Source organism: Haemaphysalis longicornis, unplaced genomic scaffold, assembly GCF_048455015.1.
Source record: "Haemaphysalis longicornis isolate Haplotype H1 unplaced genomic scaffold, Haemaphysalis longicornis Haplotype H1 scaffold_10, whole genome shotgun sequence".
Classification (NCBI taxonomy): Eukaryota; Metazoa; Arthropoda; class Arachnida; order Ixodida; family Ixodidae; genus Haemaphysalis; species Haemaphysalis longicornis.
This window is the reverse complement of record NW_027526204.1, coordinates 119,091,141-119,117,453: the sequence shown is the minus strand read 5'-3', so window position 1 is coordinate 119,117,453 and position 26,313 is coordinate 119,091,141. Positions and strand designations below refer to the sequence as shown.

Genomic DNA, 26,313 nt, shown 5'->3' with positions numbered 1-26,313 from the left:
TGCGACGACATTCGAATATTAAAGACTAGGCTAGCACGGTCCGAAGCGCCTGTCGTTGTATGGGAGAGGATCCGTTTGGCTTCTTGATCCCAAGGACGGTGGTTCGAGACTGGCTGTTGGCTGTTCATCGAGACTGCCTGAGTTGTTTTTATTTTCATCTCTAAATTTAACTATAATTTTTATGGCTTAGGTTAGTTTTGGTCAATTAAATGATTTTTTTGTGTGCGTTAGCTGTCATCTTATGTTATGTTTATGTTAGGTTCCCATACTTTACGTTATCTAGAGCGGTGTAGTGGCAGACGCGGCAATTTTGTTACAAAACGCTGGTGGACGTCGATATAGTGGAGTGAAGCAGTTAGCCCGTGGCGCTAGATGTATGCATGAAGTGCCGGGCTTGTACACTGGAATCACGGTGTAAGAATATTCTTACACCGTGACTGGAATGCAATGTCGCGTTGAAAGGTTCCCGCTGTTTGGCGGCGTAGCATGGAAGTAACTTTTAGGTTAAAACCAAACTTTCTGCCGGAGATTTTTGTTTTTTATCAAGTTCGTAAGATTCCAAGGTTCAATGGGTTTTGCCCTTCTTGCCTTCAGATGGCTTCTGTCTTGTCTAGTCCTTTTTCACCACATCTGCCCCTCATCGCCATCAATGCCCTCTCCCTCTTCCCTATTCTTCTTGCTCAGCAGATTTTATGTATTCCTTACTTTTTTTTATCTCATTCTGAGCACGCTTTCTGTGGTTTTTGTTTGTTTCATCACACTTAGCTAGACAAAGGGATTGGCCAAGGTTGTCCGTAATTATGCTGCCGAATTGGTAATCATCTTTCTCCCTCGAATCAATACTCTAAGGAAACATTATGTCGCCGGCCATCATGGAAAGGCTGCTGAAATTCGTCGTTCAATACTCAACTGCAGAAATATCTACGTTAGGTAAAGGCAAACGCTTGTGAATTTACGTCAGAGAGGGGTCTCGTGACTTGTCTCGTGGAGACTCTGGCCCGTGCCCTAAGAAGAAGTCGCAAGCTAACAATCGGCCTCTCTGTCCGAAGCAAGCAGTTAAGGGGACTTTTATCCACGAAGCTGCCACAAGCGACCACCTCGCTTGGACTATTTCGGGCTCGACCTTGAGATAACCCTCCTCGCCCCACCGAGAGGTCTGCTACGTACTGGACCCAGTCTCATCAGGTCTAGGTAGCCCCAGCCTCCAACAGTCCCCTAGCAGCCAGCTCGGCGCACCACAGCGTGCACGCCGAGGGAGAAATGGATGTCGAAGTCGCCCTTTCGGACGTCCAGGCGGCGGACAGAGGCTTGCCCTGGTGCGCGGCTGTTTGCGTCAACACGTACGTGGTGACGGTCATCGCTAGCCTGGCGTACGCAAGCCTGTACGCACTCGTTCCACGCCTGGTGGGCACAGTTGTGGCGCCGCGCTGTTTCTCGCCCGACTGCTACGATTTTCCCGAGGAACTCTCCATGGCCATGGACACGAGCGTCGACCCCTGCTCCGACTTTTACCAGTTCGCATGCGGCCACTGGTGGCAGGCGAGTGCATGCGCGTGTCTTCTGCGACGCCATTTTGAATCGGAGTGTGCTGCTTAGCTGCATTCTAGCAAAAACGCTGTCAAAAATCTATTCTCCACGATAGCCAGTGGAGGATAGAACGACAACGAGTTCAGGACAGGGATCAGAACCCATCTTATTGCGGAATAAGTAATATTTCACAAGTACATTCACCACCTGCGATCACATTCTCTGTTTTTCCCTATCCGCAGACGTTGGGAATTAACTGTGAATTGCTTAACTTACAGCGAAAGAAGAACGTAATCCACCTTTGCGTGGTGGCAGGCTCTGCGACATTTTTTAGAAGGCTTGCGTGGGCGTTTTTGCGCAGATGTTGGTAGGGTGTACTGTAGGTTCCTGTGTTTTATGTCAAAGCGGCACTAATGGCGGAAATAAGTTTAAAATTTCGATGTTCTACAAAGCTGATCCCTTATAGACGTGTAAATTAATGAACCTGTTGGCCGCTCTACCGTAAAGCCTGTTTCATTATTCCGTTAACAGTTGTGTATGGCTCCGAAGAAAGTTTTCCCCGAAGTTTATTTCCTTTATAATGTGCAGAAATATGTACTTCAAAAGATGAAAGGTGGGGAAGTGTGATGTAAGATTTAGTTTTAACAGGGGAGCTCTTTAGGCTGACACAAATCTCTCCGGCGTAGACAGAAAACCCCGAGCGCACTTAAGCGCATGCTTCACACTGACCGTCCGGCATTCTCGGCGCTAGGCGCAAGGCACGCCCTTCGCGCAACGGCTTAAGCAAAAAGTAAATACCGAGCGCACGTGAGCGTGTGCCTCGCAGCGGCCGCCGGGCGCCGTCCAGGCTTGCGTATGGGCTTACCCCACAAGAGGAGCTCCCGCCTTCGTCGGCGTCACGGGTCCGCTGCCCCGGAAGCGATGACGACGAATCTGTCTAGCCATTCCTTCACAGTCCACACGATGGAGACGGCCACCCGACCAGCTGGCGGAGAAGTGAAAGCCTACTAAGGCGAGGACGCGCTACCAGGTGATTTTCCGTACGCGGCTGTGCTATCGTAAGACGACGACGGCCACAAAGTAAAGATGGAGGAAAGGGGGAAGGGAAAAAAAGGATGGGAGAATCATAGGTGGAACCCTTTGTCCAAGGTTCCAGTGGCTTTTGCTCCCGTCTTCGCCTGGCTGATTAGGTCCTTTTGGATCTGCAAGTCGGGGTTGAAGAGGGCGGCCTCCCATGATTTACGTGAAGTCAGTGGCGGGTCCTTTTGGTGTTCGGCCCCTGCCCAGATATGTGGACAGGCTCGTGTGGCATGGGATAGGGTACACCAGTCTCTCCGCATAGCCTGCAGTCTTCTGTGTAGTCGGGGTGCCATTGTTGGAAAATCTTCGCCCAGCGAGATTTATGTATGAAGGTATTCGTTTGAATCTTACGTAGCATCTGGGTTTCAGTTGCCGTTAGTTCGCGATGCGGGATTGTATATGTAGCTCGCTCTTTTCTGGAATTTTATAGGTATTCACCGTAAATAGACGGAAGCGCGGAAGCGCCATCTCGTGTTTGGTGCAGTTTTCGCGAGGCGACGCGGCCAAGTGAGTGAGTGTTGGAGACGGCAGCACTCGCGAGGGCTAGTGGGGGGATAGGGGCACGTGTGCGTGAGAGAGAGGCAGAGAGAGCAACAAGAAAGTGGCTGTTTGGCAATCTTCTTCTGACGCGACAAGCAATGCTATACAAGTGGCTTTGGTAGAGACAACAGAAGTGTGCAGCACTAAACCGCAGACGTCACGCGCTACTCTCGCTTAAGTACGATCTCGGCACTGTGTACATCCACTCGCAGGTACACCCAATGGACTTGAATCAGTTCAGCATCCTGCAACGGAAGATATCCTTCAGCCTGTACGACGACATCCGGCAGCGCTCACCTGCGGCCACCCAAAGCCTGGCCGCTCAGGAATCGGCGCAGGCTCTGCGCATGTGCGAGGACATTTTCATCAACCGGGAAAACAACCTCGAGGGCCTGCGCGCCTTCCTCAGCGACCACCAGCTGGGATGGCCCGACTCCCCAGACTCCGAGTTCGATGCCCTGGACACTCTAGTCCGTCTCAGCCTCGACTCCGACGTGCACGTGCTCTTCCAGGTGAAGCTAGTGCCAAACTTCAAGCTGGACGACCGGCTGATCCTGTCCATGAGCCAGAACCCCAACCTGTTGTCGTGGTTCCAGCACCGAGCATTTCGTCTTCCCGGCGCAGCCTTCGGCAAGGCGCTCTTGCACATCGCCAAGGCGATGGGAAATCCTAGGGAGAACTACGTGCCGCTGGTAGAAGACCTCGTGCAGATGGAAACGTACCTCATGTCGGTGTACTTCGAGGTCAAAGAGAAGGACGTGATCGGTTACGCGCAGTTTCAGGTAGTGCTTGAATCTGTTACAGTTGCTGGAGACAATGTTAATGTACAAATATTGACGTCGAGCGTTCGACCCGTGTATTTCTAGCCTGTTCAAAGGTCGTCTGTATCAAGTAGCCAACTAACCCAACTTTTCAGCTTTGACTGTTACGAACGATTAGGTCACTTTGAGTAAAGCAGTTCTTCGGGGTTCCTGAAACCGCAATATGTAGCTTACTGGCTCATCTAGGTAACTATTTGCTGTCGTAATTCCTACTACGTGTCTTCACTGCGATACCTATTATTTGCCCTGGCACGCTAAATGAATGCATGGGCTAACGTTTAAACGCTCGGCAGAAGTTTGCAACAAATACCCCAACGCATCATGGCATCTAGCTCCCATAGTTGAACTCGCGGTGCTTAAGTGGGGGACAGGCGCTCAGACGTGTAAGACTAGTTCTGGTTTGTGAAACATTTATTTCTGATCGCGGCGAAAAGCAAAAAAGCCCGTGTGTTCGAGATTTCGGCGTTCGTTAAATATGGTAAAGATCGCCAGGTGGACAAAGTTAATTCGGAACCATCCACTACGGCGCGCCTCATCGGCTATGAAGCGTCGGCGCGTTAAACGTCATAATCAATCAGTGAAACATTTTAGACCTGGAAAACAGTTCAGGCCTCAGCACATGTAGAAATGTTCGTAAGTAGGTAGCAGTTGTTTGTTATTAAAGCTGTAATTTATACATCACGTCTTTGAACACGGCTTCAAAATAAGTTCAGGTCAGCAGACAACATCTCTGCTCCAAGTACAGATGACATTAAATTTCGTAATTCGGGAAGGAAGGCCACGTTGAGACGAGGTCTGTGAATGCTCAATATAAATTGAGATGACGAATGGTAAACTCAATTTAGCTTTCAGACGAGCTGGTGTGAGAAATGCTTAAGCGAACTGAAATATAAACGGTGGGGTTGAATTTGGAGGGCGAGTCCAATAAACTGCTTGAGTGTGGTGTGAGGTCAGAGCCAGTGGCGCCACTTGTCCTTGTCTATTCCTCAGCACGCGCTGTCGTGCGTCAAATGTTAAATAAATGTGATGGGTAGGGTATAAAAAAGACATGTATCGCTGACATCCAACAGGAAAATAAGACGTAGAAAACTTGGCATTAAGCATACGTGCATCGCATGTTTGGAACGAGGATAATGAAGACTTAAGCCAGGGCATCGCAAACGCAACGCAGGAGCTCGGCGACTTGAGTGCGGGCCGCATCTCCTCCGAACGCTGGAACATGGCCCTCAATCGTTACCTTCCGGAAGGCACCCAGATGAGCGCCGTCAGCGAGCTGTACCTCATCGGTTCCTCGTACCTGGCCGTAACGGGTCACTTTTTGAGCAAGTACAGCCGGAACGCCGACAGACTGCGCTCCTTCGTGAGCTGGCACGTGGTTCGTTCACTTCTGCCACTTGCCTCGTACGACCTCTACAAGGTCCTCATGGCAGAGGCCAACGAGGCGCAGATGGCCGTCAGCTACCTAGAGTTGTGCATTGGATACGTGTCCGAGATCGCCCCGTTCGCCCTGTCGCACTTCTTCTTCGCCAAGTTTCTCCCGGAGGGCTCGCTGAGGACCGCCTACAGCATGGTCAGCAAGATCAGGGAGTCGTCCGTGTCGGCGTTCCGCAACCTGTCCTGGATGGAAGAGTCGACGCGTCGCGTGGCCGTCGACAAGCTGTCTTCGCTGCACGAGGTTGTGGCCTTCCCTAAGGAGCTGTCCTCGCCCGAAGCCATAGACGCTCACTACTCCCACCTGCCCAGGTTCAGGTAAGTTAGCTGGAAACTCCATCATTTTTCGATACTAGCGATTACAAGATATCCTCTGACCTTGCGAGCGTGGTCCAATTAGAGATAAGTAGCACGGAAAGCGATTCCTGCTAAATCATGCCTTAAAGGCAAAGATATGGGAACGCTAATAAATGCAACTTTTATGTCGTAACGCGGTGATATATGGGACACATAAGAGCGCGGAGGTTGACGAAGACTTAGAAGGCACTCGCAAGCGCCGTGCCACCCAACGTTACTAACGTTGGTGCCACCTACGTTTTCGCCTACCTTCGCGCTGTAATGGGGGTCGGTAATTTCGATAAGCCCTTATTGATTTTAAAATACTTGATGACCTGCGTAGTAATGTAGCATTGAAATAGAGGAGGCTTTGCCAAAAGAACTCGAACTTTAGCAACCCTTAACACAAACTTTCTTTCCCTATTTCCCCAACCGGCCAGAGTGCCATCCTTGTTTAATTCATTCATTCATTCATTCATTCATTCATTCATTCATTCATTCATTCATTCATTCATTCATTCATTCATCTTTAACCACCATACCTGCCAATTAGCGCGAGGCTTGCTTAGTTTGCTCAACTCTTTCGCGAGAGTGATAACTGTTCCCGCCATTTCCGTTCCTTCGCTTCGACCACCCTGCGAAGGCGTCCGTTCCTGCGCACCTACACGGAATCTCTGCGCGCGTCCCTGTTCGTGTCCAAGCCCCTGCTGCTCGGGGGCCGCGGCAACCGGTCCATCAACCGCGAGCTGTACCTTCACGCGCAGCCCATCGCGGTGAACGCGTACTACATGTTCGTGTACCACGTCATGTTCATCCTGCCCTCCATCCAGTTCCCGCCCTACTTCTCGCGATCGCTGCCCGCCGCGGCGCGTTTCGGGGGCCTGGGACACGTGGTGGGGCACGAGATCACCCACGTCTTCGACCCCTTCATGGGAAACATGGACCAGACTGGTCTCCAGGTGCGTACCCTACAAGATCAACACACCCCATGCGGTTTGAGTCCTGGGGCCTTTCCCGTGCTTGAACATCACCACTTCAATTCCTCACCATGACTGTCTTCACATTTTACATTGAGGCTTCAAGAAAATTAAAAAGAGCGCAAAGGACGAGGACAAAGAAACACAGTAGACGGGACGCGCGCTCACTACCAACTAGTGGGCGCGCGTCTAGCAATCCTAGTTGGTAGTGAGCGCGCGTCCCGTCTACTGTGTTTCTTTGTCCTCGTCCTTTGCGCTCTTTTTAATTTTCTTGAAGCCATGAACCAACTCGCCCAACAATCCATTTTATTACATTGAGGCATCTACACACTTTATTGATATTTTTGCCTACCTCACGGTCACCACGTTAAAGGGTCTTCGCAACGGTTTTTTTTTGCTTCCCAACCAATTTTGATGAAGTTTTATGGGCGTGTACAGTTTTATTTGCTGATTTCAAATATACAGTTACTTTTGGTGTAAGGTAGGGTTTAACGTGCCCAAGCAACGCAGGCGATGAGGCGCGCCGTAGTGGAGGGCTCCGGATTAATTTTGACCACCTGGGGATCTTTAACGTGATGTCAGGTAATTACTTTCCAAGATAATTAAATATCTTTCCTGATTGTTCTCGAGCACAATGGAAGGAAAACATGCAATAAATAATTACCAGCAAGGCACGAATAGATACTCGAAGTAACGGAGAATGCTTTGTTGCTAAAAGCAGCTTTTTCGTCTAGCAATCCCATGCAAGTAACATGCATCAATGTCACCTTCTGAACTTAAAAGTACTCTTGCTAACGAATTAAAAATAACCATAATTAAACAACTATTTAAACATAAAATGAAAAGCTGTTTCTCTTATTGCAAAGTTTATACCTTCAACTTTATGCTGCAATAGAAAATACATAGCTAGCTGCCAGCTGCACTAAATGCTGGTGTGTACCCCTCGGCGGTTTTCCTATCAGTGCGCTACCACTCGTGGCGTAGAAGTGAAGAATTATGCAAAATCTGTAATTCTGGCACCAGAATCTCGACAAAATTGTGCCTGTACAGCTTTTTCAAGTACAAGGCTCTGTTCAAGTGCCGACTTTTGTGAGAAAAAACTCTGGAAACCAGGAGAAAAATGATTTTTAAAAAATCTTTTTGGTGGGAATTTTTTTCGCTCACAAAGACCCATGTGCCACCTTAAACCTTAGTCACCAACATTACACTGAAAGACCTTGCGGCGAAGTTTTGGTGCTCTCTGGCCTCAGACACTCTTGAGCCATTAAACCGTGCATACTCTTACTAGTGTAATATAGAGCACAGCCTTGCGTTTTTTTTTTCCTGTTCTCAGTTGTCTGCTTATAATCTGGCGTGTAAAAGTTTCAACACACTCTGACTCACAACACCGACACATTATTTCATCATCATACAGGAAGAAATAGTCCATTCCAATGTGATTCTAACCTGTTATTTAACGTAAGTACGTGTGCGTGAAAACGGGATACAGAGAGTGACGACAACGTGCATCTGCTGTGAGAAACAGGGTGCAACTCTTGTGTTCCTTGTGAAGAGAGATCATAATTCTATGACAAAAGGATCATTACGGGCGGGGAGTAGTTTCACGACCTCTTCATAAAGAACAGTGTCAGGCCATTCCAGACGTTACGGAGGGCAGGGTAGCCAGTTGGATTCATACCCCACTCTTTATGGCCTCCTTCTGTCGCCCCTAAGGTACAAACACATGTAAATGGCGTTCCCAAGTGCTATAATACCCAACCGTAGCATTTTTAGGTTTACCATTACAGTATTGTATATTGAAAGCGCGAGGAAATCTTGCACACCACTTCGACGGGACTAACCTACGATTTATCGGGTGTAACGCTACAACACTGAAACGCGGGCTAGTTGGTGACCATTCATGACTGTAACTTGAGTGCGCAAAAAAACAAAAAAAAAAACGAGGACTGAACGAAAAGACACGAAGACCAGCGCAGACTAACAACTGGATTTTTATTCATCACTCAGCACATATATACCCTCTTTGACAACATCCGCGCATGGTCAAATCTGTTCGTATCACATCATACACACAAACACGAGAGAGAAAAAAAAAACACTTTACACTTTGCATTATCTTTCAGGCAGGCGACAGGGTCTACGTCAAAGTATAAGATTTTTTGATGGAGACGACATGAGATAATGCAAAGTGTAGAGTTTTTTTTTCTCTTGTGTTTGTGTGTATACGCACACATTTGATCATTCGCGGATGTTGTTAAAGAGGATATGTGCTGAGTGATGAATAAAAATCCAGTTGTTAGTCTGCGCTGGTCTTTGCGTCTTTTTCGTTCAGTCCTTGTTTTTTTTGTGTGTGTCCGCTCAAGTTAGAGCCATGTAACGCTACGCCGACAATCCAGTTTGAAAGGCGGGTTGCCACACAAGCAAATCCCGCTTATCGCTGGATACGCAGGTGAACTGGTTCTCAAAAGCTTCCCGCAATCGCTTCTTAATGCGGCTCGAGTGTCTCGCTCGCCAGTACAGCGAGCTGCCCGACCAGTACCGCGAACCAAGCTCCCTGACGCTCTCCGAGGACTTCGCGGACAACAGCGGACTCGAGCACACGTTCGCGGCCTACCGCCGGGAAGTGCCCGACGGGACGGCCGCGTCCGGCATCCGGGGCCTCAGCAACGACCAGCTTTTCTTTCTGGCCTCGTGCCACAAGTGGTGCTCGGCCATCGGCCAAATCAGCTCGCCCACCTACTCGCCAAAGAACAAGCGCTGCAACGTACCCCTCATGAACAACGCCGACTTCGCGAACACCTTTGGATGTCGGCCCGGTTCAGGCATGAACCCGATCAGGAAATGCACTTTTCAATGAACTTTAACTTTTCGTTTTATACTATCGCTTTTGGCCCGAATTTTCGATTTGTGTTCCGTGTTCCAATGCTGTGCCAACTACAGGGTAATTTGTTATTTTATTAAGGAACCAGTACCATTCACCAGGACCAGGACCTAGGACCCAGGACCCAGGAACCAGGACCATTGGTTGTCATTAATCATGCTACATCGTTAGCTTGTGTGGAAGATGGCACCGGTTATCACGAGCGCGGCACGAGTCCCACGCGAAGATTGTCACTGAGCCCAAACTCGATTTAGCGCGCGATATATCTTTCTTTTTGGTAATTTGTGGTGCTGTGCACATTTATTAAGGGCTCTTGAGAGCCGTTTACGCTGGTGCAAAAATGAACAAGTGGCTTCCGTTCACGACAATATTTTAAATAAACGCACGCTACTCTGTTTGCATGCGAGAAAAAACAGTCCTGTTATGCAAGGAGCGCTTGTGTGAATATTCCATGCATTGTACCTGTTGCGTTATGTCTGGAAGTTCCCTGTCTTGTCTACAATCGCCGAAGAGGGGTGGCTTCCTCTCTGGTTAACCGAAGATGAGGTGGTGGGAATTTCCTACTGCCAAGTCTATAATGTTCCAGGACGTCTGAATGCCGGAGAAGTGGGCCCGTTTCGATGTCAGCAGAAGACATTCCATGTCGGGTAATGGCCCAGTGTATGTACGCGCGGGGAGCGGTGTGATCTGCCTCATTACCGTCGATGGATTCATGCCCAGGAACCCAGAAGATTTCCATCTCAGGTAGCTCTGCGATGGCGTTCAAAATGGTCGGTGCTGGTGTATGCTGCTGTAGAGGTGCACCCCCAGTGATAACTTCGACATGCCGCTTGCGAGTCAGTTAATATTGTGATGAAGTCCTTGCTGGCCGTATCTGTGACGGAACACGTGTCTTGTGGTCTTGCACGGGTGGCGTCGCATATCCTAGCTGTCTTGAAGTAGACCTTCCGGTGGGATTTAGCTTCAGTTGTTCAAGCTGAGAGGTACGGTGTGCTTCCTCCATCTCCTCCAAAGTATTATGTATTCCCAGTTGGAGCAACCTTCCTATTGGTGTCTTTGATGGTAGCCCTAAGGCGATCTTGTAAGCTTGTCGAATTAAAGTTTTGAATCTGGCCTTCTCCCTTGTTTTAAGGGCAAGATAGGGTGTGCCATATGCGACTCTGCTGTCGAGAAGTGCTTGTATGATGCGCAGGATGTCCTACTCCAGCAATCGAAACCTTCTACTCGACACCCGATCTATGAGATGCATCAGCTGGTTGAGAATGAAGTTGAGAGGGGCAGTTGTATGCAGTCCTGAGCCATTTTTGGGAATCACAAGCCCTAAAATACACAGATAGGGCACACTCCGTGCGAACTGGTTTGCCCTGTATTGTGAGCTCGGGCTCAGGGATGCTCTTTTTCCTCTGAGTAGCTTTCCCAGGTATCAGTGTAAGCAGAGCTGATTTCTCTGGGGCACATTGTAGGCCTCGGGCTCGAAAGTATTCGCGTACCTTGTCGATGGCTAATTGTAGGGCATCTTGTTGCTCCCCTATTGATTCCGTGGGGGTCCAAAGGGTCAAGTCATCCGCGTAAAGCGCATACCGTAGATGCGGTATGTCATTGAGTATCCGAGGGAGATTTTTCATTACTATATTGAATAGGAGCGGTGATATCACCGAACCTTGTTGAGTGGCCTTTGGCATTGTTCTAAACGTTCTTGAACGGAAGTGGCCTGTTCGGATGGTTGCCGTGCGTCCTGTCAGGAAGGCCGCAACATAGTTATATAGCCTCTGTCCACAGTCAGTTGATGCTAGTCCACGAAGAATGGCTCGGTGGTTGACATTATCCCTAGCTTTGATATCCAAAGCTGGTATGCATTTTTGTGCGAATTGGAAAGCCTGTCTATTATTTATTTTTTAAGTTGCAGCCGGATAGCTTACCTATTGCCTGTGTAGCATACTCGGTGTACTGTTGCATGCTCAGTGTACCCGGCCCTTTCTGCATATACCTTGCGCCATCTGCTGGCTCACTTTAACATCCCGATATTCTCTTGAGGAACTTCTATTACAGCTCGCTGTTCATTCTCTGTGGACTAGGGATAGAGTCTCTGTTCTCCGTTCGTGCTAGTCCAAGCGGCCAAAGTACACCATGGGTTCATGTCATACCCCAACCTCATTCTAGGGCACCCCGAAGAAGACATATTCGTCAACAAACCTCTCACTAATACAATTAACTTACTATCCCAGAGATCTTCCGAAACGGCATATAAAACGTCTTACGGAACGCCCGCGATACACCCACTATCACCACCCCCATTACAGCCGACATGATCAATCACCTCATCTGGCACCGTTCCACATTTTTTCGCTATGCCACCTACACTAATCTCCTTCACCACGACAGCGAAAACTCGAACTTACGCGACAGCACTGTCAATCGACACCGTCTTCGACAACGCTCCAATTTTTTTCGCTGTGCCACATTCAAATCTCTCTTTCACCACGACATCAAAAGTCGAACTTACCCCACAGCACTGTCAATCGACAACGTCTGCGACATTATTGCGCCAAAATAGGCCCAGTCCGGGTAATTTAGTCATCGTCCACACTAGGAACTGTGCTTGTGGTGCCTGGGTTCACGCTCGAGACGGCCAGGCATTGACAGACACGACACCGGCGTAGCCTAGAACCAAAAACTCTCCTTCATTAAGGTGGCGGCTAATGTATAGAAGGCCAACTGCTGGGTGCCCGTTTTCCCCATTTGTGGAGATGATAAGGACTGTATATCACCTATATATAGAAGCGCCGTTATATCCTCTCTCTGCGGGCGCCTGTTCTTCAAATGATTGTCAACTTCAAGTCCACAACCGTAAGAACTGAATCCCCCCAACTTACGCGCCCCCTCTGGCCACTGCCCTTACTTTCAATAAAGGTAGCAAAATATGTCGTCTTCATCAATTGATTCAAATGTAGGCATTTATTTTGTCGCTGAATGTGGTTCGGTGTTCTTTATTCAGTCTGTGAGCTGGTTGCAGCGGTCTCCGCGTTTAATTAACGCTCTGCACCGTGCAGTTAATGCTGGTTCTGTACCTATCAGGGAACGCTATTTCGCACGCCCGCATTGCTGCCCATTTATCCTCATGCAGCTAGGCGCAGAAATTTCAGGCTCTAGTTTGAAACACAAGTTGCGCGTACGCAGCTTAACATACAATTCACAGAGAAACCACCAATGTAGCAACCACAAAAAAAAAACTCTTGTTTTTATTCCCAGACATTTGAAGGTCGTGTAACGGAACCGGGAGATGCTAGAGTTCGTTTTCAGAATCGCACGTGCACGCACTTCTCTGAGATTGCAGAAAAGGTTCACAGCCGAGGTTTCGCGTCATGGTGAGGAACAGGTTGGCCGTAGATGCGCACGATTCCCTAGCGGCCGCCTTGGTCACCTTAGTGTCGCAAACGTGCGACATGCACTGCTCGAAGTCGCTGTCACACCGCGCCTTGTCCGCCAGGCAGGTGTCGTAGCAGAGGTCGTGCTCGTTGCAGCAGGTCTCGAAGTCCGGGTGCGGCAGCGCTGAGGCCGGTAAACGGAAGCCCTCGGTTCCGCAGCCATTGGCCGACTTCTTGTGCGAGGCCCGGGGTGACGGCTTCGTCGCACCCGAGCACTGGAACCGACACTCGAGGGGCCCGTCGCCACGTGATCGAGCCGCCCCCGATGGCGTGGCGGCCAGCAGGACACCCAGGACGACCAGAGGGATGAGCGAAGACGACATCGTGGCAGGCTTGGTCATTCTTCTTTTACTTCTGGCTGCCAGCGATTTGGAACGTGCGCAAGAGCCGGGAGAAGACAGCGCGTGCAGTTCGCAGAACGGGAGTAGGGATAATAATAATTAGAATGTGCCTTGATTATATAATGTTATGTTTGATTTTTTTAAATAACATTTAGATAACAATTTAGCCATCTGCGCAGAATGAGCGTTTTTTTTAAATATATTTAGTTGTATGTATCCGCGAACACAGTTGGACATGCTTCAGGGGTCAATTCCCATCGTTGGCACAAGTCGTCTTCTTCATCGTCGACTACAAAAATAAGTAGCATATTTGTGCACAATTTCATTTTTATTATTACTAACTACGATACGTTCGTACCACTTTAGCATTACCCATTTCTTTGACCCTTGAACACTTCCCATCAGTTCTTTCTTTCTTTAGAACAATCACTTTCTCAAGTAAAAGGCGAAGAAGGAAAAGCAGAAGAGGAGGAGGAAGAAGAAAACCAAAAAGTAGAATAGGAGGAAGAAGAAGGAAACCAAGAAGAAGAAGAAGAAGAAAAGGAGGAGCAGGAGGAGGAGGAGGAGGACAAAGAAGGAGGTATAAGAAGCGTTAAAAATGTAGTAGAATATGGGGCAGACGGGGAAGATTTTTTTGCGTACGTTACCACCTGCTAGGTGCTGGTAAACTTCCGGTGGGAGTACTTTCCATTTTGTTTTCTAGAGAACCAACCAGCCAAATAATAAAAAAAGAAAACAAAAAGAAAAGTAAAAAAGTAAATGCTCCAGCCCATGATAGTGTGGTCCGCCGATAGGTGGCACATATCGGAGCAACGTACCAAATTAGTTGCATCAGCACGGCTTGATGTGAAACAGGTGCGGATCGACTTACCTGCAAACTTTCCCGACTTCGTCACCGGTTCTCAACCTTTAATGCATATCCCCGGTAAACCGGCCAGGTCAGATATCCTCTGCGGCAGAATAAAATCTGTTTCTGGTTATTTGCGTTTGTGTAGAGGTGCTCGTCTGCCAACTTGTTGTTGCGCTTTGAGTGTGTGTCTTCATAGTATTCGTGTGCATGTTACAATTACGGCTGTTCGTACATTTTTTGAAACCAAGGAATGTGAACGATCATCATCGTCTTTACCATCATCATCATCATCATCATCAACAACAATCTGGGGCGGAATTCTCAGTTTTGTTCATTTCATGTCCATTTCACCGTTTCGAGTGAACCCTGATTGGCTGAAAGCAGGCGACCAGATGTGACGTTGCACATTTATTGGTTACAGGCCTCGAAAGTTCACCTACGTCACGACTGAAACGAACGTGAAACGGACATTTTCGAAACGGACACAACTCAAGAGTTCCGCCCCTGTATGGCAAGTGCATCACGAATGCCTGTCCTATGTTCCTCCAGCTGTTGCTCTTTTGCAGTTCCCTAGTCCATTCTTTGTCTTGGAATTTTTCTCATTGCTTGTCTCCATTGAGTTAATATACTTCACCTATTTCTAGTCCAGCTCTGGGCGCCCACTCTGTTAACCTGGTGGTCGGTCCACTGGTCGTCAAAATTCTACACATTGCATGACTAGACCCAGTCCATTTCGTCTTTCTTCAGTTATACTTTCCTGTGATTCTTTCATGACGTCATTAAAACGTGTTGTGGTCGGTAGCTATGTTCGCCTCGGTCATGACTAGGGGTGGGCGATTGATCGATTAACCTACCCGTTATTCGATTAATACATTTTTCGTGAATAACTTTCTAGTCCAGTTAACCGGTTCAACTCACATGAGGCGGGTGGTCCAGATATCAAGCCGCTCCCCAAAACTTCCCGTAAGCGTATTTGACGGTGCCGGCTTGCATCGCAACAACCAGTTATTACAATAAAAGTCAAAACAGCAAACGCATGTAGTGGCAACGAAGACGACATTCGCCGACCTCGCTTATTCGAGATATAGCGTCAGTTAAACAGGAATTCATGCCGCATATCTACCACGCGAAAGTCTGTTTAACCCACATAGACAGCCAACCTGGACGCACATGGACGACACTGCCTTAAAATGTGAGAATGAGTAATGTGATTTCGTTCCTCGATTTTGATGACTTGACAGCAAAAAAAAAAGACTTCGAACTCGAAATCAGCTCTGCAAAGCACAGCAAACCACTGCTCTGCAAACCTCTGCAAACGATTAACTGATCAATTATCCGAATACTGCGTGCCGATTGATCGGATTAAAATTTTATTCGGCGCCCACCTTTAGTCCTGACGCTAACCTTCACCAACACAGAACACATATTGCAGAATGTGAATTATTGCCTTCTTGATTTTTAAATATTGTCACGTGTGTATGGGCGCCTTTGAGACACAGTCGCTATTCCCCGTGTGGGCATGGAATGTGGCACGGTGTGAAAACGGACCACCGAAGACGACTGCGAAGAAGCGCGAGCGCTTGTGCTTTGGTCGCCATATTGGACACACCTTCGGTTCTCGTTCGTCCCTAACCTAGAGTGGAAAGTGTCGCTGCGATCGCACGCCGCCATGGGAATTGTGGGTACTGTGGGAATCGGATTGGCAGCAAGTGGCTAGTGCAAAGGGCTCTGGATTAGGCTTCTCGGCTCTGAAGCGTTTGTTAGTTCTGTTTTCGGGATGCCCTGTTTGGCATCCAATGGCTATCAAGGACATGTCTAAATAACAGCGTGATTAGCTCTTAACGCATGTGCTCGCGTTAGCGGTGAGTTTCTTAAGATGAAGGGGTGACCACATGCGGCGACGGCGGCAAGCGACGCGAAAAACGCAACCCAAAAGGTGCAACAACAGAGTGTACTTGGCGAAAGCGACAAGCGAAAAAAATTAATACCCTGCTGCCTATGTCCTCTGTCGTCGTCGCTCGTCGCTACAGTTCACTGTATCGTCACTGCCGCTCGCTTGAGGGCTGCTTCTGGCCGGGAAAAAGCGAGCGAGGGCCCCGGCGGCCCCTGGCTGCTTTATACAGCTTGCTGCTGTCGCCCACCCTATAGCCACTAAATAAGCTCCGCTAGCACACACTATGCGTTTTCTGTACCCATTCAGTTATAATTTTCGTGTCACTCGTCGCCGTCGCTGCGTGCACTTACCCCTTGAAGCATGCGCTGCCTTAAACAAGCGCAACGGGGCAACATACATAGCGACTCGACAAGCCAGTATTTATTTGCCATTTGAAGCATTCATGCAATTTCGTAATGCTTTGCGCGCGTACTTGAAGACTTACTTGCGGTAATAGGCTTTGCCTCTACGTTTATTTTTACCTGCTTAGACAAAACAAATAAATACAACGCGATTACATCATTCTTGCATCTCTATGTTGCATCTGCATCGCCTGCCAGGGCGCGTAGCATACGATAATGAGACAAATGAGAGGGAGCATATTACAAAAAATCAAAGAAACCCGTACCAAGTTTGAAGTATGTAATAAATGAAAAATATATCCGGGACGGCACGCTGTATCTGGCACCGTTAGCCAAAGGTAGGGCTTCTACTTTTTTCTTTTCTTTGTAACCCCCTAATTTTTTTGCAGCATATGACTACTAACACAGTGTCTTATACAAAATAAAATTTGTTAACAGCGGCACTTTTGGCAGCAATTTTTTATAAACAAAAACTGAATTTGCATAGCCACAAAGTCATTTCTGGCCATGCCACGCCGAACTTACGGCCGAACTACACTCTATGGCGGCGGCACTCATGCAGGCGTAGAGCGCTTCCTCCAAATCACGTTGACGCTAGCGCCAGATTCCACTCTAGGTAAGCTAGTGAGAGACTCTATGCGTTCGTCCTGACCTCGCATTTATGCGCATCGCCTAATGAAGTCCTCCTTCCTATGTGTTGCCAACTTGCGTCATCATTTGGCAGGACGCAACAGTAAACATGAAGACAAGACGATAATACTAGCTGCAGGCCAGGCAATTGTTAAATGATCATAAATAACAGAAAAGAAACAAACGCTTAGCCTTGTCCTTTTTGTTGTTGTTGTTCCTTTTCTGGTGCCACATACCCACGTGGGGGATTGGCCAAGAAACAAGGTGGCTTTTTGGGGCTAAAACGCCCACCTCATTGCCCTATACAATCAGCCTGTAGGTATTAGGGAAACGGTTACCGAATTATATAATAGATCTAGAGAAGAATCAGTGATTGAAGCCATTTTTGGAAGAAAAGGCTAAAACGGTTTTTGAACGGGTTAGCAGGACATGCGTCTGGTCTCTGATGTGTCCGTACGCGTGAATGGCCGCAATAATCCCATGACAAAAACCCGAGGATGGGGCCCCGAAAGAAATGTGCACAGTCATCGATAGAGGAAGGCCATTGCGTTGAAATGGTGCGGCTAGATACCGTTTCCGAATGAAAGAAGAACCACGGCAGTGCAAGAGAAAGTGTTCAGTTCTTTCAATTTCACCGCAAGCTGCACGAAGACCGGAGGAGGTGAGACCAACGCGATTTGCTGACTACGCGCGCACGTATGTGCTGCGGTAGGGCGAACAGAAGTAGGAACAATTAGCGCTAAATCAAGCGCACGTCGTCTATTCTTAAGACACTCTCTATCTAGACTGACACGTCGCAGCAGCTAGTTAAGAATAAATCACATTACCTCGAATTACTGCTCTTCATTGGAGGCCAGTCCATCGTGCTGTCATTTTCTCTCATCTGTAACAGAGGGCTCGACACATACAAAAAAGATTTCTGACGTGGTTTAGTTCTTGAATGCGTTTTGGTGTAAGCAATTTGAGAAATTTTACCAGCTACATAAGCGGCCTAACTACGAGCAGAACACTTCGTGTAATATAATTTTCTTAACGTTGCGAGTTGTAACTGCAAGTTTGTTTTAGTGTTTCGTTTATTGCGCAAAAAGTACGCGGGTAATTACTTCATCGCAAAGCTCTTTGAGTGCACCAACATAAAAATTGGCTTAGTAGCTGCCACGAACAACTGAGGGCGATCTTATTCAATGGCCTGTTGCATGCATAGTTTTCCACGTCACACAGACTTCTTTTGTTCGAACTTTTATGGGTTGTAGGCTTATTAAGTTAGCAAGCACGCACTAAGCCGAGGCCCGTTGTTCCTAGTAGATATGTATGTGTGGGCAGTATTGCATCATGCGAATAATAAAATACCTCTACAAAAAATAAATGAGCGCAATCGCTCATTTGAAGCTAATTCGGGTTCTTTCTATGTGCGAGGACCAGGGGTTTGAGGCTTTAAGGAGCTAGCAGGGTCTTTACATGCGCCCACTGCATATTTCAAACAAGTGTACTTTTTTTATTAAAGCTAGTGTAAGTATGCGAGTATAGAAAGGGATACGACGAAACCAAAGGCTTGCAGCGACGGTGACACAAATTAAAACTGGTAATTTAAGTAGTCCCAGTAACATTCGAGAAGTTCAATTACTGAGTTAGCTGTTTCGATTATTTCGCGGTAGATACCCGTGCCGTAAACAGAAAACAAAGTTCGACACATCTTACAGGATTAACCCTTGTAGACAGTAGCGTTGCAGTACACCAATACAGATTCCCACAAAACGACCCCTGATAGTAAGGCTTGTTCAACAGTAAGACCGCTGGAGGCCAATAAACCTAAACTGACATTGCTTGTTCTATGCACACGAATGATAGATAAAACAATGAAACGCAGAAAGGAAGCAAAATGTGAAGCGTTAAAAAAATATAACTTACCGCCAAAAGGGTAGTCTAGCCATTTTGCTGTCCAGGTGTTGTAGATGCACACGACAATCACAGCAGTTTCATTCCAAAAACCAGGAAGGTAACGTAGAACCATTTGAAAATCACATTTGGGGCATTCTGCGTCACTAACAAAGAAAGAAGCTAATGACCCGGGCGCAGCCAGGCCTCCAACGACGTACGCTTAGTTCGCGTTGCAACCGGCCAGCCAGGTTGCGGCGCGGGCCAGGACGCTCTTCGTGGCATGCAACAGCTGTTGAGTGAAAAAGAACCATCACTGGCTCTTGAAACTGACAAAGAGAAAAGTCTCGCCGGCTTGAAAACACCGGCAAGAAAAAAAGGCAACGCAGCGTGAAGGCCTTGCTGCTGACGCAGGGGAAGCAACCGTCTCTGGAAGCGGGGACGCATTGCGGTACTCCGAGCTTGCCGTCACCTAGAGCTGTCACCGCGTGGAGCCGACACATGTTTTCTGTTGTCGGAGCATTGAAAATGTGCGGTAGTATGTGGAGCACCACCAGGCGGAACCGAAACTTTGGCGATGACCCCAGATACCCTGTGGAGAAATCAATACTTCATCGTCCACGGGTAGTGGAAGGTTGGACGTCAGTAATGGGGCAAGATGTATTGCAGCCCTTAGATGGGCTTTTATGGCCAATCTCTTCAGTTTTTACTGTAAGTTGACGTGCCCTACAAGACGTCGGAGTTTGCAAGAAAGAACAGAAGTTGCATTTGTTCAACCCCCCCCCCCCCCCCCCCTGTTGGCGTGCCTCATTGCGGCTGCGGCTTGCTACTAAAAACTAAATAGTCTGGGATGATCGCTTTTCTTTGCTTGTATGCGGTTGCTGCGGGACGTGATTGACTACATGCATGGTTGCACCGGACACACGGCGGAGCGTGCGGCTTTGCTTGCAGGCTCAAGAAAAGGAGAAGCACATTCATCTAGCGGGACGAGGAAGTTATTTCTGGAAACTGAAATTTGATGTGAAGCCTCACGTCTTCCCTGTTCTTCTCTGTGAGACCTTATTTACCACCATAGTGACAATCAAGATCTCTTACTGTGGATGTGGCGGAAGAATTCCGCAATGCTTTTCGCAAGCCAAGATCGATCCGCTATGCTAACCATCATAACCCATTATGTTTCTCTGTCCCCCTAAACTGCTACCACGCGGCGTGGACACTTTCAGGAATCGTTAAGGTCACACATACTGTAGCTTGGTATCTCACGTGAAACGCAGCATGAGTTTGCTTATCTATACTGGCAGCAAAGATAATCCCTGGCTTTATCAAAGTACTAAACATTTTGCGCGGGTTCTTACCCTTGCCAACCAGGGCTTCGAAAAAAAAAAGTCCGAGCGCGTTTATACGGGTATACCTGACCACGAAGGTCTCAGAGTTCAAAAGCTTTCTTTCAGCCACTTAATATAAGCTCCTTCAATTGCCAGTACGAAATCTAACCACGGCAGACGAAAAATCAGTTTGGGTTTACGATACGTAATTAACCGGCACTGAAGGTTATCTTGCACACACACAGGACAGGTAATAAGCTCAGTGAGCTTCGCCCATGCTTTTGGTACAGGTGAAACGCAAGACTCCCAGTGTATGTAGGTATATATATATATATATATATATATATATAGCGAATCAGAGTGGGAAATGAGGGGCTCGTTAAATTAAGACAGAAATAAGGGTTGGCAGTCAAGAAAACCTCGGAAAGTAAAGGGGGGAATGTGGTAGGTCATTGAAACAGATAAAGAATGTGGAAAGACAGGAAGAGGAGGACAAAAAAATGCCCGCCTGGTGGGATCCGAACCCACGACATCCAGAATACGCGTCTGGTGCGATGACCACTACGCTACCGGTGGGGTTATTTTTCCCCTTCACTTTCTTAGGGTATTTTTGTTTCCTGCGCTCGGGGGGCTACATGCATAGCGAGGGCCTCTGTTCTGGAAGTCTTGGTGCCACAGGGAGGTTAAGATGGTTCAACGCTGGTCGACAACTCTCGACATGTCATAGACACTCGAGTCACGACGGGGGGGTTAAAAAGAAGGTCCCCTTCAACCCGAGTAGTCCGAGTACCACCCCCAAGAGCATGAAACAAAAATACCTTAACATAGATACCCCAGAATGTGGAGGGGAAAATAGCCGCCCCCCCCCCCCCCCCCCCCGGTAGCGTAGTGGTCATCGCATCAGACGCCCCAGAGTACCGTACTCTTTGCACGCGCCGTGCCTGAACGCATTGTGTTTTTCTTTCGTGCTGCATACACAGCCGCTCCATTCGGACACCTGTTCCTTTCTGACGCTTCGTACCTTGATGCAAGATGCATATATTGTTCATAAAGATGTCTTCTCAGCAAAGAACTTGAGTTCAGATGTGAAGCCCACTCTAAACGGATCGGTGTAAGCTTCGGCTTTCTAAGCTGGCTTTCCCACATTGTGGGTTGCGCAGTGAAGCCTACTCATACAGATAGGCGGCAATTAATGGGCACTAACGTGTGGCAGGAGACTACCGACTACGATCGGGCTGCGTGAACCAAACGTAAGCGCGATGCCCGTCGGGTACCTGAATACCGCGAGGCGGAATAGGCAGGTGTTGACGTGGCTACAACCCCGGTTCGCCTGCGCGACGGCGCAGTTTGAGCGGGAGTTGGTGGCCAACGAATAGCCCACAAACAGCTCCGCTGGTCAGCCATCTTCCAAGAAGGAAATGCCACTGATTTATTGTTTGCTTTTGCTTTCACACGGCAGCGCGCTTGCCATGCACGACGTCTTCACGCAGAATATTACATCATGCTCAGTAGGCAGCAAAGTAAAGCAAAGTTGGGGTGAAAGCAAAGTTAAGGTGACGCGGCACTTTTCAGTGTCTAGGATCATGAGAAAGATGGGACATGCTTCTACGATTGTAACAGCGGAGCTGTTGTGCGTCGAGCCGTTTCGTAAGTCTGGTGTAGGTCGTGCGTCCTGCAGGGTAGGAGCGGCCCCGTAGATACCGGTTCCAAGATCCACCGATAGAGGGCACGGTGGTCTCGCAGGGGCTGTTCCTCTTCCTCCCGCTGTGGGAGGGAGAGGGGAGGCTCCCTCCCCTCCCCTCCGCCGCTGACATTAGAGAGTCAGGGACGGCTACCTGTCGCCGTCCGCTCACGCTACGGCGGCAGGTAGCGGGACACGACCGGGCAGGTGCGCATTCGCTCCGTGGGGGCGGCGTCCATACCTCGCCGAGCCCGCGCATTCGTTCTGGTGAGGGGGCGACCTCCCGGCCCTCCATGCGCGCGCATGCGCAGTCTGGTCCCGGTAACCCGCCGCCGTAGCGTTACCGGACGCCACCCGCTATGCTAAAACTGTCTATTTACCCGTAGGTTACTTGGCGCGAAACGTTGAACTTGCGCGGCGACGGCGCCGCCGTTCTCGGTCGAGCTCCCGTTGACATTCGAGAAGACGCAAGAGAAGCACAGTTTCGCTGTTTCGGCAGATTTCACACTAGGTGGAACTGGGTTTAATGTTTCTTCCTTTTAGTCTTGTTTTCTTTTATGTTTAAGAAAGGCACAGTCCCCACTGAAGTAAGCATTCAAGATTTATTTTTTCGGGTATTCATGCCGAAATACAGAAACCTTGAGGACACACTTCTTCATTCGCAATTCGTAATGTGCATTACTCGCAGCGGTTGCATTTACGTTTTATTAAGTTTGAGAATTACGTATCCGTCAGTACGTTGAATAAAAACGCGTTAATTTTGAAGCGTAATTTTGCGACCATTAGTAAGAGAATTTTCGAAAGCCTAGTTACGCATCCATAGCGACATCAAAGAGTTAACAACCAACACTCAGCACGGCGTGAAATGGGATCTCGCCAAGCAGAGGCGGGTTTGCCGGTGTTGGGGGTCCTGGGGTTTTCGACGAATTCCGCTATGTCCGTCAACCCCAGCGTCTCCAGTCCAGTAAGGCTTTCGCTTCAACCTGAAAGCCAGGACGGTGTAGCGACCTGCACAGAGAAGGACCACGGTGGCCGAAGATTGCATCCGGCCTTATCGAACACGAGTGATCACTTCCGAGTACAAAAAAGCTGCGAAAACTCAAATGGGCTCCCAGGAGACGCAGATAAGAGTGGGTAAACCACATTCACTTGCATATGCGATAGGAGGCGGAAAACTTGAAAAACGGAATACATGAGTGTCATTAAAATTAATTCAATTGGTATACCTCATGCCACATCTATCGAATGACCTTCCTGGCGTTATCGCTTTTATATCACACCGTGACAGATTCCGTGAAAACCTAATTGCACAATTTCTTCCTCTCAAATATTTGTACCTCCCACATACTCGATAAATGTGTATTTGCATCTCTGTTTATTCTTTCCCTGAGTTTTGCTCTTGCTTTGGTTGTTCATAAATTTTTCAGGGTACTTCTTATTAAAAAGTATATAGTGGGGTTCAGATAATCTTGCTTCTATTCCCTTTTCCGTGTGTTGGCTGTATGTCCTCAACTTCCTCTACATTGTATAGCCCCTTACACCATGCGCCACCTAAAGCCAGTACGAATTTTCTATAAAAATAAATAAATAAGTTAACCATTTAAATATGCGAATACTGTTAAGCCTAGCTGAAACTCGGTATTTTCAGAATTTGTAGGTAAGAATTTTAGGTCAGCGTGGATTTATGGGGAAGCCGTTAAGTAGGGCTGCCGATGAAAGCCGCAACCTGCACGCGGAATTCATAAATAAATAAAATAAGTTAACCATAAGCTTTATCTCGAAGAGTTGAATACTGTTAAGCCTAGCCGAAACATCAAATTTTTAGAATTCACAGGTAAGAATTTTGGTCAGCATAGATTTATGGGGAAACCTTTAGGTAGGGCTACCGAAGAAAGCCGCAACCAGCACGGGGAATTAAATAACGCAAAGAATAGGCAAAAAATGCCTAAATTGATTGTGTTTAGAATTCATGACGCCGGACTAACAGAAAATTTATAGGGCGCCCGTGGCACATGCATGTAGTTATTGGTGGTTCTGCGGTGCTGAAAGAAAAATTACCAGGGCATGTGTGTTCGTAGCTGCGACAGAGACACTCACGTTCTTTACTTAAAGCTAAAGCTAATCAAATCCGGTAAGTACTTATGTCAAATCTCCCCTCAAAAAGTCGGTGTTATCTAAGAGGGGGTCACTGCTTTGAGGCAGCAAAGAACCATTCCCAATGTGATTTTGACGAAGTTCAGAGCCGGTGCTCGACTGATATTAGGACGCCTCCCTTGTAAGATACCCGCGATTTCAAGTTTGCGCTCGCCATCTGGCACACAGCGTAAGCATCACCTTAACTCTTCCGTCCTGTTGCTTTACCATGCGTCACTGTCACCGTCAGCACAGTACCAGTATTTTATGTACGCACAAGTGCAAATGAATTCGCGACTACACGCCCAAGCCACGAGTGCTGTCCACGTGAACAACTCTGTTTCTACTCCAATGTAACTGTCAAACATTAGCTCACAAATTAAAAGCACGAACGACTTGCCCAGAAGCCAAGGTTATAGTAAACCACCTGCAGGTGTGGCGTTTCATCCTTTTGATGTCATCGTAAACCGACAACGCATTAATAAAAGCTTAAGACATGCTTCCCAAGTCGAACTGGTATACTAAACGAAGCTAAATGCACGTTTAAACGTGCACGTTCCCCATGCGTTGTGTTCAAATTTTTCACAGGAAAAACACAACGAGACTTGGTTCAACGCGGAGCCTTCTCGCTAAGGATTCCTTGGTTGTCGTCTGAGTTTAGACTTTGACTCGCAGACGGTTTGGACTTCGAATCATTGAGCTTTGACTTCCACTCGCACGCTGTTTGGCCTTTTGATCGCAGCGGCTTTGCCTTTTCGCCTTCGCCTTTTGAATTCGCGCAAAAATTTAACAACGTGTGGATACGAGCGAGTTGGTAATCCACTATAACTCCGTTAAGCGCAGTGCAGAAAACACAGGACAGGGACCAGAGTTATAATTCGCATAAAAGAGTCGCTTCCAATCATAGTCGTGGTTAGGCCGAGGGGCGCATAGTGTTTCTGTCAAATTTTGCCCATGCACCCCTCTCCAAATCCGGACTGATTCGACCGTATCGGAATGGCACAATCGAATAGACGTCGACTTCATATCGCGAGAGGTTCGATTCCGACAACGGGAAGCGCTTTCTTTTTTTTTTTTTTTTTCACTTCACCCACGATCATCATCATCATTGTCAGAGAAAGTTGGTTTTCCTGCAGTGCATTTTGGGGTGGCCACGGACATCATCAGCGAGCCATAGATAGCTTCACTTTAAGAGTGTGAGGAAATTGCCTGGTGTAGACTGCGAAAAGTGATGCTCACGGACAACTTCGACTCGCCTTTTTCTTGGCGGAGACACAGTGCCGCCTTGCTCCAGGCCTGGCTTCAAGGCGGCCTTGCCTGGGGAGAGCCCGGCGGACGAGCAGCCGCCACGCCTGCGTCGGAGCTTGAAGACGCAGTGGCCTCCTCGTCCCTGATAGGAGTGATTATGCCGACGATCTTCACCTCGCACATGCGCTTACCGCGGCCGGCAGGGTACGATGCAAGCCGCACCCGGGATGCTCTCTGGTCCGGCCCGGTATTCGCAAACCAAGAAAAAGAAAATTAGCAGTGGCTTAACTCGGCTACGCAAGAATATACGTAGCGTGAGCTAAGGTTCAGCTGGTTATTCTTAGCTTTCCTGGTTGTCTAGGATTAGCTTGGTTATCATGCTTACTGCTGTTTCAATGACACACACGCGGTATACGCATTATGTGACACGTGTACATTTACCAAGCGGCTCCGGCATAGCGTCACCAATCGCCCCAGAGCTAAGCTGGTTCCAAAGCCGCATGCCGGTGTTGCTGAGACGCACGAGCCATCGGTTCCACTTCCGGCCACCCCTCCTCGCGTGATCAAGTGGACCGGGCCGCCACGTGCGGAACGGAGGACGGCAAAACCTCTGGGCGCGTGGGGTGTGTGAGAGACTCCCGGCAGCGAGCAACGTTATGTGTGCCGTGTGACGTCACTGCTCCTCGCGCATACGCAGCACGGCTCTCCAGGAGCCATGCGAAACTGCTCAACCTCAGCCAGTGTAGCGCACACTACAAAAGAAAATGCAAGAGATTGAGCCAAAGCGGGGCGATCTGGAAGGAGCTGAAACTTACGCAATCCCGAGGGCTGTAGAGAACCACGTATAATAACAACTGGAGCAACATATTACAGAAGAAAGGGAAGCAAACTTGCCAGGAAAAGCTTGCGCAAGCCAA

The 26,313-nt window shown here is 48.3% G+C and overlaps 3 protein-coding genes across 4 annotated transcripts in view; 1 reads left to right on the top strand and 2 right to left on the bottom strand.

Moving 5' to 3' along the window:
* Positions 1-1,260: 1,260 nt before the first annotated feature.
* Positions 1,261-9,569, top strand: LOC144160054 (neprilysin-1-like). The gene is made up of 5 exons (XM_077691672.1): positions 1,261-1,539; positions 3,360-3,929; positions 5,140-5,717; positions 6,379-6,694; positions 9,228-9,569. Exons 1-5 carry the CDS (start codon positions 1,261-1,263, stop codon positions 9,567-9,569), a joined length of 2,085 nt encoding a protein of 694 aa, XP_077547798.1.
* A 3,255-nt stretch (positions 9,570-12,824) lies between these two features.
* On the bottom strand, positions 12,825-15,164 carry LOC144157932 (group XIIA secretory phospholipase A2-like). Its single transcript, XM_077688645.1, has 2 exons — positions 14,231-15,164; positions 12,825-13,376 (listed from the first exon to the last, which is right to left on the bottom strand). The coding sequence occupies exon 2, from the start codon at positions 13,357-13,359 to the stop codon at positions 12,877-12,879; it is 483 nt and encodes a 160-aa protein (XP_077544771.1). The 5' UTR covers positions 13,360-13,376; positions 14,231-15,164; the 3' UTR covers positions 12,825-12,876.
* Positions 15,165-22,692: 7,528 nt separating this feature from the next.
* Positions 22,693-26,313, bottom strand: part of LOC144159179 (uncharacterized) — a 36,315-nt gene continuing 32,694 nt past the window's right edge. For both annotated transcript variants that reach the window (XM_077690509.1, XM_077690510.1), the window contains 2 exons: positions 25,405-25,630; positions 22,693-23,023 (listed from right to left, as the gene is read on the bottom strand). In XM_077690509.1, coding sequence (XP_077546635.1) covers positions 25,451-25,630 — 180 coding nt within the window. In that variant the 3' untranslated portion in view covers positions 22,693-23,023; positions 25,405-25,450. The remainder of the gene's footprint in view (positions 23,024-25,404; positions 25,631-26,313) is intronic.